At 30.2% G+C, this 17,139-nt stretch overlaps 1 protein-coding gene across 1 annotated transcript; it reads right to left on the reverse strand.

Annotated features, from left to right (window-relative positions):
- Positions 1-4,827: 4,827 nt before the first annotated feature.
- LOC139844792 (putative ripening-related protein 7) lies at positions 4,828-5,437 on the reverse strand. Its single transcript, XM_071835018.1, has one exon. The coding sequence runs from the start codon at positions 5,421-5,423 to the stop codon at positions 5,016-5,018; it is 408 nt and encodes a 135-aa protein (XP_071691119.1). The 5' UTR covers positions 5,424-5,437; the 3' UTR covers positions 4,828-5,015.
- Between the last annotated feature and the right edge of the window lie 11,702 nt (positions 5,438-17,139).

Here is a 17,139-nt window from a genome sequence, read left to right on the forward strand (position 1 = left end):
CCTTCTGTTAAGCTCATCCTGGGAATCCGAAACTAATACAATATCGTTGGCAAATATTAGGCACCATGGGATGTTATCTTGTATCCTTTGAGTTAGTTAGTCTAGGATCAAAGCGAAAAGATATGGGTTAAGGGCCGATCCCTGATGTAAGCCTACCTCTACCGGGAAAACCTTTGTGTTTTCTACTGTCGTACGTACATGATTCTTCGCCCCCTCGTACATATCTCTGATAGTTCTTATATATCTACTTGGGACACCCCTAACATTAAGAGTCTTCCAAATCAACTCGCGCGGGACACAATCATAAGCCTTTTCCAAGTCTAAGAACGCCATGTGTAGGTTCTTTTGTGTTTCTCTATACTTCTCCATAAGGCTTCTAACGATGTGAATCGCCTCCATCGACGAGCGTCCTGGCATGAAACCGAATTGGTTCTCTGAAACCTTTGTCTCACGTCAGAGCCTCGTCTCAATCACTCTCTCCCAAAGCTTCATAGTATGACTAAATAACTTTATACCTCTGTAATTACTACATACTAGTTAAAGACCCGCAAATTTGCAGGTTTAGTTAAAAGACATTTTTAATAGCAATTTAACAATTCAACTATTATGATATGATCGATTAATATACCAAGTAAAAAATAAAATGATGAACAACAATTTAATAATTCAACTATTATGATATGATCGATTAATATACTGAGATCAATCTCATAATTCGTTCTAGGCATATGTGATGATCTAAAATTACCCCGTCCAATTTCACTATTCAGACCATCTGATAAGTCAGATAAGCCCACCAATGTTTTCGTATGGAAAAGGCTGAAGCTGAAACAACTATATATGCCAATAAACGATTTATCAACAAATTTCAAGTAGTATTAAAAAAAACTGTAGTACACAATGTCATTACCAATCTAAACACATACTTGAATCAGCCTCATCTAACGTATTCATAAAACCATCAAGCAAACATTCATCCTCATTACCTTAAGGAAAAAACCCGTGCATATGACTTATCCAAACAAAAGTGAAGTCAACTCATGTCTCAACAAATCAAACATGGACTTTTTAGTTTGGCTAACTAAATGCAAATAGGACTTACAATAACGATTTACGGGATTCTTTTATTCAAACTGAAGCAAAGCTAATAATGATTATGTCGCTTCTTAACGGCGTTTGAGGTTGCCGGTTGCCCCATACGCTAATGAACAGGATTCAACACTTCAATACCCATAATATATTAAAAGCCTCATTAAAATCAATTAGTAAAATTTACCATATGTGATAGAACTTATGTGCTTCACCACATCGTGCAAATGATTCGACTCATCACATATGTGGTAATATAGAAAAGATATTGATTATGTTTATAAACTATCTTCACCACTTTCCGCACAATGCACCTACACAGACAACTAACAATAAAATAAAAATTCAATTGAAATAAACCAAACTGTAGTCAGCGATGACCATACAAATATACAATAAACAAACTATTTAAAAATATTGCATCCATCCATCCTAAATATGGTTTACAAAAATGACAGTCTTTCAGCAAAAACTAATACCTCATGATTTGTATTATCAATATCCTACAGATTCATTAAGACCATATGCATAACGATCATAAATCCAAAAATCACCAAATCAAACAAAAATTATAAAACTAAAAACAAAATAATTATCAATATAATCTAATAATTAGAGAACCTTGATCAATGTCTTGTATTTATTCGTTAATATCAAGCTATGCATTCATTTTTTTTTATAATCACTTCAGCTTTATAAATTCTTTTAATAGTGCACAACTACTCAAATACTCTAATGTGCATTATCAATAGATTATATCCCGACTTTTCATAACATATTATTAATTTCCATTGAAATACCATAACAATCATATTAGTTTCAAATTCAAAAGCTATATTTTAAGGTACCTCGATCAACATATTGGGGACTGAATTGTAATGGGTTCCTCTTGCCAATGCTCGTGTAGCTGCAATCTAAATGAAGAAACACAAAAACAATATGCAAAATATAGATGATTTTGAAGAATACAATAATAGGTAAGAATTCGCGTTATATAAAGCCGATTTAACGACCAGGGGATCAGAATATGGAAAACCGATTGAATCATGATCCAAAAGAATCGAACACCTTCGAAAGAGTTCGTAAACGTATAATAATGATACTAATTAAACCCACCATTGGGCAAGATCAACAGGGTAGATTCCGGATTCCGAATCATGAAAATTTTACTTTCCACAACGTAACATGACCTATATAAATCAGAATACTTTCATCATTCAAGAGTGCATTCAAGAATAATACCAGAAACTCGACCTTACCGGCGTCTGCCCACCAAAAACTGCATGTAAATTTTTAGTTAGTAACAAATATAACTTTGTATGTATATAAATGTTTGAATTATTAAAGAGAAAAGAATTCTTAAGCAAACAACATACAATATATGGGGACTTAGAGTGATTGAAAGAGAGCAAATGTTTTTCGATTTGCTATATTTTGCAGTGAATATTGGTTAGTAGAGCTATAATATATTTCGATTTGGTTGGGTTCAAAAATCCCTTGAATTACGGGAAACCAAATTGTAATCAGCTTTAAGATGTCAAGTGTCCTCAGTTACGGAGTATATTATCGTTCTCAAAGCTAAGAAAAGGACTGATTGTACAATAAACTGGGAACGAATATTAATGATTAATTATTAATTATTATAATTATATTATAATTATAATAGTCAATCAATTCAAATATCAAATTCATAATTCATAAATCACTCATAATAATCCTTAACAAAAGACATGGGATAGTTGACTTCACATTTTATTTGGGTAACAATCTATACGCTCAAATCATTACTAATTAATTGCGGTATTTATCTAAATTAAACAATTTGACTACAACTATTTCGTTCCCTAATTTGTAGGATATTTAAATATAAAATTGAATGGAAGGGTGAATGACATTTTTAATAGAAAACGAATGATTATTAGTAATGCAAATTCATTTGATGGATCAAGGGCTATAATTGTTTTTTGATATTGATATAATGATCAATTTGAAGTCTTAAAATAAAACTTTATATCACAATTATGATTTTCTTATAATAAGTAGGGAGATATAAATAAATGGGGGATGATTCTCACACACACTTTTTTGATTCTCACACACCAATTGATTATTATTAGAAGAGTAAAAGGTTAAAATATGTGTGTGAGGATCAAAAAAGTGTATGTGAGAATCATCCCCCTAAATATAAATATAATCCCGATAGTATATAATATTTATTTTTATTTTTAGTACCAGAATTTAAATTGAATCTAATCAAAGGTTGGGATTTTAAATGAATTTAACCACTATTTTTTTCAACGTCCAAAAAACAATCTCATGTATGAACTTTGTTTACTTACATTTGCTTGTATGCACTCATAATAATAGTATCATGTAAACAGATTGTTTAATATAATACTACCTCCGTCTCATTCTAATAGTCCAGTATTCCATTTTGGGCTGTCCCAAATTAATAGTCCACTTCTATAAATAGAAAGGAAAGAAGATATTTCATTGGTGGATCTGGAGAGAGAAGATATTTCATTGGTGGAGAAATGAAGTTAGCGGGATTTCCTAAAACTGCGTGTTTTTTGTCTGTGGACTATTGGAATGAGACGGAGGTAGATATAATAGTAAAAAAGACCCTGGAATTAGATAAATAAAAGTTATACATTCATAAGATAGCACTATCAAAGCCAAATCGTTAGACAAAAACTAATTATATCGGATAATATTTTTTTTTTCATTTTTTTAATATATTGTGTATATAGAACTAACCATTCCTATTTCTTTGCTTTTCTCATTGATTATCTTAAATGTATTTTTTTGAAACTATCCCGCGCATTGATGGCATAATTGTACCTTAAATGATTTTTTCAGAATGCATTGATTATCTTAAATTAATTTTGTGATTTCCGTAATATATTTTTTTAAAAAGGGTAGTTATGTCTTTGACAATGAGCATGAAAATTCATTAGGTAATAATTATTTAGCTAAGGAAATCAATGGCTTGGATTAGTTTTTGTTGTTGATCTAATGGTTATAAATAGTGTTTTCAAAAATTTATTACTTAATTTGGCTTTTGCTTTAATAAGAAGAGAGATTTGCGCATCTCGCTTGTTCTTGTAAATGGGAATAACCTCACTGAGTCTCCATTCCATATGCATCTTTGCGCTTCTAAACGTCGTGTTGAAAAGGTTTGTCAACCATCTAACGCCATCGCCTCCTAGGCACCTCCACGCCTCAATCGGAATTTGGTCTGGTCCTACTGCTTTGTTTCTTCCCATATTTCGTAGGGCCGATCTAACTTTCTCCTGGTTAATCCTCTTGCAGAAACAGTTATTTTGATATTCACGAACGTCGTGGAGTTCCCCGTTCCGCTCTGTTATTTCCCTACCGAAAAGGGATGCAAAATACTTTTTTTTTCGTTTTTTTTGAAAAAAAAATTCCGGCATTAAGATCACACGAAAATATGAACATTTAGAAGAGACACTTCGTGATGAATGTTATTATTTATGCGGGAAAACGATCGACAAAAATAACATTCAAGATAATATTGTTCGTGAAAAAATTTCAAAAAAACGAAAAAAAAAATTTCCTTTCCCCGCTTCCCCCGGATTGATTACTTCCCCATTGATCCTGAATTTAACAAAGTCAATGCCATAGAGGATGCATGATTGAATGAAACACTCAAGAGTCAAACTAGAGTAAAGCATTCTTTAATAGACAAGATTATGGATCACATTGAAATATGCATACTTTTATTAATCATTTAGTTTGAAACCCTACAGTTGCCATAGACAAAGATATATATATATAACTAAAATTGCTCGATTATGGAACTCTTTTATTGGTGTTGGTCACATTTTTCTCAATGATCATAGAAAGGAAACTCAAAACACCTAAATCGTATGCATTATTGGAACAAGGTTCGAGTTTAAACACGATCAAGCATCTGACCAAGTAACTCCGGTTTCTCCATATTGACTTTTAGGCACTTGAAGCGCGTTCCAAACCGCTCTAGATGCATCCACAATATCATCTTTACACCCTCTAGTTGAATCACACTCATCAACCACCATAGCTCGTACACTTTTATCTTGATAGTTTATATTGATGTACTTAAAACACCTTTGTCCATGATTGTACCAACGTGTGGACAATGCCACGATGGGATCGTCATCTGAATGGTACTTGCCATCACACTCGGCCGGCCCTCCACCACTCTCACCCTTTTCGAATCCGTTAAGGGTTAGAGTTGCTTTTAGAGTAGTAGAGTTAACATTAATTGAAAATATGAACAAAGATAAAAAGATGAAAAGGAGAATGATGACTCTAATTGCAGGTTGCTTCATTATTCTCTTTTGTAAATTATGTTCTTTGATAATTTATATTGAGGTTTGATGAATGTCGAATATATAGTGAGTGTAACTTTGTCTTATCTTATGAGTGGTTACATTTCTTAAGATTCATTTAGTTTGGAATGTATTTCATCATGAATTTACAAACGGCACGCATATTCTGATATTTGAATTTGCTGCCATAAAAAGTCACAATAAGTAACACGACACACCATTTAACTAACCGAATATTATTATACACAAATAGGAGTAGCAGCTAACTTAGTGACCAATATCTACTAATTTATTCTATTGTGATTTGTTCTATAAAATGCAAGTGACAAAAGTTAAAGGAAGTATTTTAACAAATCACTTGAGTTGTTCTTGTTCTTGTCCTCATCCAAATCTTTCAAATCATTAAAAAAGCAACGTTTTTTCTTTCTTTCTTTTCTACGTGAGTATTTTTTTTCTTTGAAAGATAGAATTTAAATTTAAATAGATCCAATAGTAGGTATGAGCAGGGGCGGTAGGCTGTGAAGACCCAACAGGGCCAAGGCCACCCCATCTTTTTGTCATACCCCGTCCAAATTCTTTTGAACGAATACAATAACATCTGGTACCATCGCGATGAACTGACTTCTATATGCCATGAACGACTCCATGTAATATGAGCAAATGCACAGCGAAAGATTTCTTTTATACCTGAGAATAAACATGCTTTAAAGTGTCAACCAAAAGGTTGGTGAGTTCATAAGTTTATCATAAAACAATAAAATTCATCATTTTGATAGACCACAAGATTTAAATTCTGCATGGTACAAATGGGCCCGAATCCTACACCCACCTGTAATGTACATGCGATATCTTTTAAATACAGTACACCTTTCTCGTGTACGAAATCCATTTTTCATAAATCTTAGTAACCGTACACATACCTCGTGCACAAAATATAATACACATAACCTGTGTATAAAAATCATTCTCTCGATACATAACATTCACATCAATTGGTGGCAATTATCATGTCCACATAATTCAACGGTGGCAATTATCATGTCCACATAATTCAACGGTGGCAATTATCATGTCCACATAATTCAACGGTGGCAATTATCATGTCCACATAATTCAACGGGGGCAATTATCATGTCCACATAATTCATTCGAGGAATGTTTTGCTTGTGTCTATCTCGTCAAACATTTATAAAAGCATTTCATGTATTCACAGTTCAAAATATATTTCAAAAGCAGTTATAAAAACAGCGCATGTATTCTCAGTCCCAAAAATGTAAAGAGTAAAAGGGAATCAAATGAACTCACCATACTGTATTTTGTAGTAAAAATACATATGACGACATTGAACAAGTATAGGGTTGGCCTCAGATTCACGAACCTATATCAATTATATATATATATATATATATATATATATATATATATATATATATATATATATATATATATATATATATATATATATATATATATATATTAAAACGTCCTTGTAATCGAACAAATTTATATGTTGTATCTTAAATTATATATCTTATATAATTAGTTTGTATATTCATTTAAAATAATTAATATTTAGATAACTTTATATATATATATATATATATATATATATAGATATATATATATATATATATATATATATATATATATATATATATATATATATATATATATATATATATATATATATATATATATATATATATGATTAGTATTATGTTGAAAATCAATAAGTTGTTATATGTAAATATTTATATAATTAGTGTTAATATGTTTATTCTATAATTTTATGTAATACTAATATATTATGTATCAAATATATTTTTATATATCTAATATTTCTTTGATAAAATAATGTTAATAATAATAATAATAATAATAATAATAATAATAATAATAATAATAATAATAATAATAATAATAATAATAATAATAATAATAATAATAATAATAATAATGATAATAATAATAAGATAATAATAATAAATAAATAAATAAATACTACCTCACAGAAGTAGCCCTTAAAATGTCCAAGTCCGGGTTTGAACCCGCGATGTTCCGCTAACCCGATAACATTCTTGACCATATTTATTATTATCGTTATTTTACATATCATTAACGAATCATAATCATCATCAATGTGATCATAATCATAATGGAACCCGTTCATTATCATACACGACCTTTTGGTCATTTTAATCAATACAATTCGTATCTTACCATCATCATCTCGTTCATAACCATCATCCTAATTATCTTTATCACCATCTTAATATCAATCTAATTTTAATCATCATACAACAATTTGATCCTAGTTTCAATCATCTCATGATCATTTTCATTAACAGACTCCTCGGCCCAACTATCATGGAAACCCAATAATCCCACTAAGTCTAGTTCACCAACTATTATAAGCCCAAAAGGAGAAAAAATATAATTTGACCCAATTAGCAAGCGAAAAGCCCTCGACCCACTGCAAAAACAATTACTCCGTAATATTGCATTCTGTTTATGAGAAGTTTTAAAAGGGAAACAGAAAATGTCGACTAGCTATCTTTCTTTTTATATAATTACCATCATTGTCCAACATTCTATATTCCTAAACCCACTATTAAAATGATCCATCATCAATCATTCGGCCATTTAATCTAACCAAATTCCACTTGCATAATCATTCAATCATTCACTATCTTAATTCTTTGTCTTAATCTTAATCATATTCATATCATAATTATCATCATACTTTCATTTATCTTAATCTAACATTAACTTTAATTGATGGACTTGCAACTTCATGGCCCAACTTACCTCACAAGTCCAAGTATCAAACCATTGATCCAAGTTGAAACTTACACAAAAGCAGATATGATTTTTGAATGGCATCTTTTAATACATCATCATCTTATCATCCTCCATATAGATTTCTTTTTAATCATGAGTATCAATCACTTTACGCCTTAAATAAAACAAGTGTGTTAGTGGTGGTTTCGGCCCACATATATAAAAAAAAAAAAAAATAGGACGTGCCTTAAAGTTTGGTTAAATAAATTCGAAGGTCCACCTGATTTAGTTTTATAATCACTAATGAATTTGTGGGGTTGTTTGAGTTGATGGCTGTCGGCAATATAGCAAAAACAAAGAAAAATAAAACGCTTATCAACTTTAATATCTAACCCTTTATTGAATTAATCGATTATATGTTGTAGGCGTGTACTTGGGTTGGTTTGGTTCGGTGGTGGGTTTATATTTTGATGGTTTATATCGGTAGCTGTAGCCTTCGACTTTGGTATTGCTTCAACAGAAATTATAATAACAACGATGATCTTAGTCGACAAGGGTATGTGGACGGTACTTGAAACAAAACAGAGACGGTGTTGGTTAGTTTTCAATGTAAAAGAAGAAAAGAAATAGAAATAGAATCGAGCTGTGGTAGTAATAAGTTGATGATTGAAGATAGTTTAAACCAAAGTGTTTGAGGGTGGTTGATGTTCAAATAAAAAGAAAATAGTAGCAACAGTGATCGAATACATGTGGTCTTATGATGGCTGTTGTTGAGATAAAACCAACCGAAGGTTGCAACAGGTCACGATCATGTTTTGGTGATGATGATCAAAGAAACAGAAACAAGTTCAATGAAGTGTGTGTGGGGTTTGATGGTTGGTGAAAGGTGGCGAGTAGTGGAGGATGAAGGTGGTGATCGAGCATGAAGGTGGTTTCCATAAGAGTGAGCTGAGAGAGAGATGAGAGGGAGTGAAGGTGGAGATTGTCTATGGTTATAACAAACGAAGAAGGAGAAGAGTGATGGTTAATATAATCCTCATGTATTGTATATGTATGTTATATATGTGTATGTTCCAGTGAAATGAAAGAAAAAAATCAAGACAAAATATGCAACAGTAACTCAATTAGTAATCAAGTTTATGTATATCCATTTTACTCTGTAATCATCTCAGATGATGGAGAGACAAAAGACAAAACCCAACAGTAAAATAAATTAAATCATTCAAACAATATTTATCCCGTGAACGAACGTCAAATCTTAATAGTAACAATAATAATATAATAATAATAATAATTATAATATAATTTAGAAAATATAAACGTGTAGATTGTTAGTCATCGCCTACTATTCCTTTCACGGACTGGATTTCGTGTTTAATTTGTGGCGGATAAAAGTCTTCGGAAAAATCTCATATTTTTAAATTAACTATATTTATTTATTTTGATCATTATGGTAAAAATTCAATCATTAATTTGATAAATAAAAATTACATTAACAGTCCCTATCATTTATGAGTGAAATATAAAAAGTGTTAAAATTAAATAATTAGATCCTAAATATACTTTTAATAAGCCTATAACTCATTTTCGGATCACTTTGTATTTTAACATTACATAAGTTTGAATTTAACTTGCTTAATATCAATCGGAACATCAAACGAGTATTACAAGCATTTAATATTTATTTTTAATATATTTATTTATATATAGAGATATATTTTTTAAATAATAATTATTATAATATCCTATCTACATTTTATTAATTTTTAATAACAACAACATATAATAATTCAAATTATATTTCGAATTATTATTTATATATACATACACCCATATCTATATACAATTAATTGTTCGTGAATCGTCGAGAGCAGTCGAAGGTCAATTGAATATATGAATCACTTCAAACTTTTTGAGACTCAACCTAACAGACTTTGCTTATCGTGTCGAAATCATACAAAGATTAAGTTTAAATTTGATCGGAAATTTCCGGGTCGTCACAGTACCTACCCGTTAAAGAAATTTCGTCCCGAAATTTGAGTGAGGTTGTCATGGATAACAATAAAAATGTTTTCATGACGAATATGAGTTGAGGAATAGAGTTTTATTAACATTGAGTAATATGAATAAGACAATTCGATTACTTGAAGCGTAGAGTGAAACTATCACAAAATAGTGAAATGAGTGAACTTAAAGATTCGTCTTGACTTTTGACGTAGTCATGGTTGAATTCCAGAATTCAATGGATTTAAAGAAAATCTTCGAAATCTAAATAAGATGTGATTCTTCGGTAAATGAGGAAATTAGGATCTCTTTAATTAAATGCGGTCATCTGCCTCGATTGCTCTGCCGGATGCTTCCATTATAAATTTACCTCTTCCATTTTATTATTCTCACCATTTTTATATTTTCTTCCTTAATCCATACTTCTAAAGATTTTAAAAATGCTTAATCTAGTATTGATCCTTATCCTTCTTCTGACAATCGCTTTTGTCTTCCTCCTTTTTCATCTACCACTGGAGGAATCTGTTTACTTCTACTTCACTCTTGGGGTTATTGTGTTTATCATACTCCCGTGTCTTTATATTGCTTTTCGTATTAACGTACACGGTTTGTGATTCTGTGTTTTGGTCGAGTTTTATATCTTCCATTATGTTTCGGAGCTCTCTGCCTTTTTATTCTCTTCTCGACCTCTAGTAAAACGAGTAACGGTCCAGAATTCGTAAGTATGGAGTTTCGAATGAACTTAATGTTCTAAACAAGAAAGAACGTAATAGCACGATTTGATTTGTCAAATTACCAGAATCAGTGAGAATAGAACTATCAAGAATATATTTTCTTGATATGTTCAGAGGTGAAATAGAATTAATGGGTCGTGTAACATGACACATAATGACGGTATAATCTGTGAATCATCATGTTTCATTAGAAATTCAGCATGACTTACTGTAATATAATCACGTTGGCCAAGCGTCATTATATTATACTAACTCATGCTTCAATTCCCAACACTTCTCCAAAATTCATTCATAATTTATACTTAGATTGTTACAGAATATTGAAAACTAAAACAGTTTTCAATACGATGTAATACAGATAGCACGAAGAGGTATATAATTTCGGACGAGAATATTTATGAAAATATCCTCAGAAATATCAAAGATATTTATGATGATATTTTGGAATTTCTAAGTTCGAAAGTTGATGAAGAAAAATTTTCCGCAAGATTTTAACATGACTTGGGAGCAAGATATTCTCTAAAGATTTCATCGAATCCAGAATTACCTGAGTTCTTTGAATATAGGGTTTGGTTCTTGTATTTGTCCTTGGTCTCCTTCATGGTTAGCTCAATCCGTTTTTCAGTACCAAATTTTTAATCGAGCGTTCCCAACACTCCATTCTTTATTATCAAACTCTTGGCCATTTAGGCCATCTACAATTTTACTGTTTCGTCTGCATTTAATGCAGCCATATCTGAATCGTCGGTTATCAATCCGAGGTGTTTTCAGGAGAATTGTGTTTTTTTGATGATTAAACGCTGATGGTAACATGGTGAAATATAAAAGGTTCCTCGGTAACAATAAAAGAAAACGCATTTATATCAAGGTTATAATAAGGTTGTTTCGAACGAAAAGTCGAAGTTGAGTTGGTGGAGCTGTGACAAAATCTGCTATTTTGAAAGGGATTATCAAGTTATTTTGGATAATAATAACACTAAGGAATTAGCACAACTACGTGTTAAACGTTTACCCATTTTTCGAGAGTTTTTCAGATGCATAACTATATGCATAAACCTTTCCTCCCATAAATGAAGTGCGGTTGGTTCATCCTCTCGATTGAGATGTTTTCAAGAATTATGAAAGGTTTGAACGCGGATTGTAATCGTCAAGATACAAATGAGATTTAAGATGAAATCAAGTGACAAACTTGAAGAATTGTTTAGTTTCATATGTTATAATCAATATTTTAATTCATTTTAATTGTCCAATGTTGGTCCTCAGTTGATAGTCCACAGTTAGTAATTCAATAATTTATATATATAGTTTAATATATAATATTCGAATTAAATAATACGTATCGTGACCCATGTACATGTCTCAGACTCGATCACAACTCAAAGTATATATTATTATAGAATCAACCTCAACCCTGTATAGAGAACTCGATCATTACTGCATATAGAGTGTCTATGGTTATTCCAAATAATATATATATATATATATATATATATATATATATATATATATATATATATATATATATATATATATATATATATATATATATATATATATATATATATATGCATCGATATGATATGTCAAAACCTTGTATACATGTCCCGATATTTAAAGTGCGTAAAATAAATAACAGAAATTAAATGACGGTAAATAAAATTGCGAGAGTATAAATTGCGATAATTAAATTGCGATAAATAAAATGTAATCAGTTAGCTATGAACAGTTAGCTAGGAATAGTTAGCGTGGATTCTTAACAAATTTTCTCGTAGTTAATTTGTTTGTTTCTAACAAATTTTATTTTGTCCAATATTTTCTTCATTATGCCACTTGTTGGATTCTGATAGGTCAAAATCCAAATATGAAATTGAATGAAAATGATTGTTCTGTGGTGAACGGATTCGTATATCTGTGGATGTAAATAGGATAGTAAATGACTGTTGAATCAGGTTCGAAGAATGTACCGTGTAACTTTTCAATGTGAAATCTAAATACTCCTCGGGTATCACCTACCCGTTAAAATATTTTCACCATTAACAGTTTGTACAAAAGACATTTTAATTACAATCTTTACAAAAACATATGTACATATATATTTTCTTCAGATGTAATCATGGATTTAGATGAGTTAATATGATATTAATCTCATTTGCTTTTCGGTTTGAGTTAGAATAAGTAATCTCTAAAACTATTAGGAACCACATATTCTTCGCAGATTATTTCTTCAATGAAGTTATGGATCAATACTTCATCGTTCATTGTTGTTGGTACTCCTTGATATCTATGATGCGTATGATGTTGATGTTCGTGGGACAAATTCTGAAATTGAGGCTTGGGATGCGGATGTTGCTGTTGGTGGTACTGGTGTTGCCGGTGCTGTTGCTGAAGCTGGTAAGTTTTGCACCATGTTTTTCAAATTGATTACTCGAGCGCGAAGTTCGTTGACTTCTTCTATTACACCGAGATGATTGTCGGTCGAAATGAGCGAATGAATAAGATTTAGAATTTGAGATAGTATATAATCGTAACGAGATATTTGGGAAATGAAAGAGAAAATGGTATTACGAACAGGTTTGCCGGTAAATGTTTCAGGTTCTTTGCCAATAGGGCAATATGGTTTGTGGGAGGGATCACTTCTTTGCATCTCCATTGATTAAGTTTACTTCGTACTCATTCTCTATTCATCCTGAATTCTATGATGGCTATTTGGTTGACCCATTCCGGTTACACTGCTTTCGGAGCTCGAGTGGAAATCCATATCGAAATGGTTGTCGGAATCCGAGGAATTTGAACCAGTTGTGAGTTCCATTTGGTACGGTTAGATAAAGGGTTTTCGATATGTAATGATTTTCTGATATCGGATGATATTCTAATTACATATAATACCTGTATATAGTACAGAAGATCCCGTAGTTTACGGAGGGAATTTAGGAAACGTGTCAGACAAGGTTTAATGTGATGGGATATGAATTTTGTCTGTACACCATCTATGCAATAATTGCAATAAGACATGGCGAGACTGAAAATGATAGGTAGGTATTTTTCGACAAAGAATGATAAGCAAAACTTTTAACATGCCGACCAGGTTCAAGTCCAGACTCTTTAATATAACTTAACAACTACTAGGTCGAAGTCCAGACTCACTAATGCATCCTAACAACTACCTGTTGGACACACTAATGCAAGACCTGGTTCGCTAAGACCACCGCTCTGATACCACATGTCATACCCCGTCCAAATTCTTTTGAACGAATACAATAACATCTGGTACCATCGCAATGAACTGACTTCTATATGCCATGAACGACTCCATGTAATATGAGAAAATGCACAGCGGAAGATTTCTTTCATACCTGAGAATAAACATGCTTTAAAGTGTCAACCAAAAGGTTGGTGAGTTCATAAGTTTATCATAAAACAATAAAATTCATCATTTTGATAGACCACAAGATTTAAATTCTGCATGGTACAAATGGGCCCGAATCCTACACCCACCTGTAATGTACATGCGATATCTTTTAAATACAGTACACCTTTCTCGTGTACGAAATCCATTTTTCATAAATCTTAGTAACCGTACACATACCTCGTGCACAAAATATAATACACATAATGTCACACCCCCCAAAATGAACCAGGGGTAATTGTGACCTTTCATATCATAACACAGTTGTATAAACGAGAACGACTCTATATGAGACTTTTTAAATAAAACATTTGTTAATAAAACAGCGAAAGCAGTAATACATGTTTACATTATTATTAAAACGTAAAATAAATGTTTATGAACTAAAATATAATATGCGATGTGGACTCCATGCAAGCATCAAATCTATCATCACAAAGTTGCAAACAACTAGCTCAATCATCACCTGAGACAAAACATGCTTAAAGTGTCAACCAAAAAGGTTGAGTGAAATTCACAGGTTTATAAATAATATCCAAAGTTTTTAGACCACAAGATTTAGTTTAAAGTTGATTGATATAGAAATATCAATCTAAAAGTGTTGCTGCATTTTGTAATATCGCTACTAAACAAGTTTACCCTATGACACCTTGTACTGTCAGTGTCGTGGAATCATTAGTATGTAACCAAAGACCAACGGTCGAATGGTTAGAGACGTTACTCTCAATAGGCCTACTCACAATAATTAAGTTTGCATTTAAACGTAGCAATTAACGATATTACGGTAGGGATTTAGCATGAATCAAAGCATGACAGCATAGTTAACAATTTAGTACTTCTGTCTAAGTGTAAAACAGTTATAAAGCAAGCATGTGTCTAACCCCAAAAGTTATAAAACAATTATGAAACAGTAAAAAGTGGGTCTATGAAGTTCACCTTAGTAGCACAAAAGAGTATTCCACGAAAGAATTGAACGGAAGGACGTGATCGAGATCTCAACCTAGAGATAGAACGTATGATCAGACATTGCCTAACAGACAATAGTATATAGTACTATATTGATAGTAATGGTTCACTAAAGAATTTCCATTTTCGGAAGGTTACTATTTATGGAAAGTTTCCACTTATAGTAATTTTCCAATTTTAGAAAGTTCGGGTTAATCTTTAGCAGGACGTTATACAACTTTACTCAAACTTCGTTCCTATCAAATAAGTCAGGAATGACCAGATGTAACCAGGGGCCCAGGACTCTTGACCAGAATCTAAGTCATGGCATTCGAGATCCACAAGCTTACCCATAAATGGCAACCTAGACATCATTCACTTACGACCGTGAGTAGCGATGAAGTTCACATGAATTGTACATTATCTTTAATTAACCTTCACTTTAGGTTTATATGTTATTATATATGTTATATTATATTTATTAATGTATTAACAATTTGATTATCTTATATTATATACTATAAGTTATTATTATTAAATTAGTATAGTTATAAAATAAGTGTTTATTAATAATGTATTGTTATTAACTTACATTATAAGCATTATACTTTATTATATAGTATACTTAGTTATTAACCGTAAGTTATAATAATAATATTAATTTAGTATATGTAATATACTTATGTTAATCGAAAATCATACTAATATATGTTAATTCGAATATTAATTCATTAAATATTATATTTATAATTTTTATAAACTTAGTTAATTATACAATTCAGTAGGATATTTTATAAAAATAATTTTATCAAGTTTTTGTATTTATTTCCCACTTTTCTTTATATATATACTCGGTTTATATTAATCAAATTTAATTAGGTAATAAATATTAAATCGACCTAAATAAATAATTTTATATTTTTTACAGGTTCTATATTATGTAAAAATATTATAAAAATTATTAAATCCAATTTTATATCAAAATATTATTTATTTAATGTTTTCTAATTATTTAACCATTGTAATCGGCCTATAATTAAATAAATAGGAAAAATAATTTAAAATTAATTTTTATATTTTGTTTAAAGTATCTAGTGATGCTACTAATCATATAAAAATTTTATAAAAATATTTAATACACGTTTGTATTTATTTTGTATTTTCTTTATTATTTCTCTCGGTTTAGAATAATGCAAAATTAAATTCATTTTAAATACTAATAGTCCCATTTATTTAAGTTTTATAATTTTTGCTTGTTTATAAAATTATAATAATCTCAAAAAAAAAATTATAATTATTTTTATTACTGTTTAATATTTTATTATGAATTTTATATTATTTTTATGTTTAAATACTACATAATTCGTATTTAATTATAAATAATATTCCATAAATTATCAAAATTATTTTTATACATCATAATAATTATAATACTAATTATAACATGTAAAAATAATTTATGTATATTAAATTTGAATTTTTAAAGAATATACAAAAAAATAAAAGCAATTCGATAAAAAAATAGAAAATACCTCAAGTACTTTCCCAAGTTTGTGAGAGAGTTTTTCCAAAGATTTGATACAAGTTTTTATGAAATGGAAGTGGGTATTTATAGGAAAAAAATGGTTGGTAAAAAGAAAAAATATAAATAAAATAAAGGTGCCAATTTTGACAAAAAATAAAAACATGTTAAAAATGTTTTTAATAAGTTTTTGTTTTTTAAAATATTTAGTCAAAATTCATGGGCTCATTATTTAATTTATAAAAAAATCTCTTTTTTATAAGCTAAATATATATATATATATATATATATATATATATATATATATATATATATATATATATA

The sequence above is a fragment of the Rutidosis leptorrhynchoides genome, chromosome 4 (assembly GCF_046630445.1).
Source record: "Rutidosis leptorrhynchoides isolate AG116_Rl617_1_P2 chromosome 4, CSIRO_AGI_Rlap_v1, whole genome shotgun sequence".
In the NCBI taxonomy this organism is placed as follows: domain Eukaryota; kingdom Viridiplantae; phylum Streptophyta; class Magnoliopsida; order Asterales; family Asteraceae; genus Rutidosis; species Rutidosis leptorrhynchoides.

What these genes read in the sequence shown, in the direction of transcription:
- LOC139844792 (XM_071835018.1), bottom strand. Translation starts at nt 5,423, where the DNA reads ATGAAGCAACCTGCAATTAGAGTCATCATTCTCCTTTTCATCTTTTTA.